General features: G+C 57.6%; 1 protein-coding gene across 1 annotated transcript in view; it reads left to right on the top strand.

Annotated features, from left to right (window-relative positions):
- Positions 1-823: 823 nt before the first annotated feature.
- Positions 824-1793, top strand: part of sty (sprouty signaling antagonist) — a 37000-nt gene continuing 36030 nt past the window's right edge. Inside the window, exon 1 of the mRNA XM_018451908.1 lies at positions 824-900. Within this exon, the coding sequence (XP_018307410.1) occupies positions 824-900 (77 nt within the window). The remainder of the gene's footprint in view (positions 901-1793) is intronic.

Here is a 1793-nt window from a genome sequence, read left to right on the forward strand (position 1 = left end):
GCTCCGTCGACGGAGGCGCGTCGTAAGTCGTGACGGAGGTTAGGAAATGCCGCGCGAACAAAACAAATCGCACGCGATGACGATAAGAGACGAGAGGATTTGAAATAAAGTTCGAGTGGATAAATCCGAGCGTTCTCTCGGAGCGTTCTTCTCAGGAAGAAGACGGTGAAGAGACGTTATCGAAGCTCGGTGAGGCTCCGACGGCGCGTTGGTACGTCCCTGATCTCGCGGATCTACACCGGCATGGCCGCCGAGGCCAGCTGAACTTCTGCGGCTGTCTCACTCCCGCGCGTCGAACGCGCGAACGTCAGAGTCTCGCTCACTTCCTCGATCAACCGAGCGAGCGAACGGCAGACGCGCGCTCACTCATTCACGCACACTCTCGCGCGCGATCACTCGCTCCTTGCCCCCTCGCGTCTCTCCGCGCCGCTCACCCTTCGGCCGGAGCTCCCCTGAGCTCGGCCCTCTCTTCTGTCTCTTTTTACTTCCTTCCACCCGGTCTACTCGTAATCCCGCCGTTCTCTCAGAAGGAAAGAGAGAGGAAGAACGGCACACGAACGAGTAACGTACACCGTCGCACCGGAGCGTATACCCGGTATCCCGAGAGAAAACGCGAGCGAGCGCTCCTGCCTCGCATGTGTGCATGTGCATTAGTCCGACCGGAGGCTCGCCATTCGAGAGAACCAGCGGCGGAGGCGCAAACCCCTACGCCGTTCGCCAACTTGGTCTATCTGTCGCGGGTATCGTGTCTACTCTCCTCTTTCTCCCCCCATCCCTCCTATCTCCCTGTATCTTCGCCGAAAGATCGTCACTGTCGTCATCGATGTATGTCGTCACCGAAGACGCGGTACAACGTACGATACCGAAGGCAGGCATGTTCGAGGAGAGCCGCTGCCACATGTAGGAATTAGCACGACGACAGACGAGTTTGTCGCAAAACGGAAAATAGCGATTATCGGTTCGACACTCGTTCGACGACAATGCAGACGCACGAGTGAGATCCCCACGACGTGGACGTTTTCTTTATCGAGTTATCGGAGAATCGATTGAATTCCCATTGCGACACGAGGGAGGACGTCACCGCGGCATCCGTCGCGCACCTGTCGTCATCGTCGACGACGTTGCTGCCGCAGTAACGACGACGTAACGCGAGGTAGTCGCGGCAATCGTCCGCCCGCGCAGTCAACACACCGTGGAGTCAACACCCCTTGCTCCGTAGGAGAGACGAAACCGAGAGAAGGTAGAGGAGGGAAGAAAGGACACCGTTGAGGAGAGAAGGCCGCACGGAGGGTGGAAGGATGCTCGAGGAGGAGTGCGGCGGTCACCGACTCCCGCACGGCGCTTTTTCACCAAGACCAACGCGGTTATCCGAGATGCGAGCCGCGTGACACGAATGCGGGAGCACGAGAGAAAGGAGAGATCCCCCTGAAATACGGGGGGCAGAGAGAGAGAGAGAGAGAGAGAGAGAGAAGGAAGGAAAGACCAAACTCGACGCGAGAGAACGTATCCGGCCCGTACGTACGAACGTACGTACCGTACGTGCATACGTGCGTGCGTGCACGCGTGCGACGAGGACGGAACGAGGGTGGCTATTTCTGTGGAGCATATAGGGGGCCGCTCGTATAAAATAAGCAGTGAATGAAGGAGCTGTTTACTGGCAGACGGCCTACGCGAGATTCAGAGTCGCCTTCTCTTTCTCCTTTTTTTTCTCTCTTTCTCTCTCTGGCCCTCCCCACTAATCTCTTTCTTTCTCTCTCCCTCCCTGCCTCCCTCTCTCTCTCTCTCTCTCTCCT

Source organism: Mycetomoellerius zeteki, unplaced genomic scaffold (genome assembly GCF_001594055.1).
Source record: "Mycetomoellerius zeteki isolate Tzet28-1 unplaced genomic scaffold, Tzet1.0 scaffold327, whole genome shotgun sequence".
Lineage (NCBI taxonomy): Eukaryota > Metazoa > Arthropoda > Insecta > Hymenoptera > Formicidae > Mycetomoellerius > Mycetomoellerius zeteki.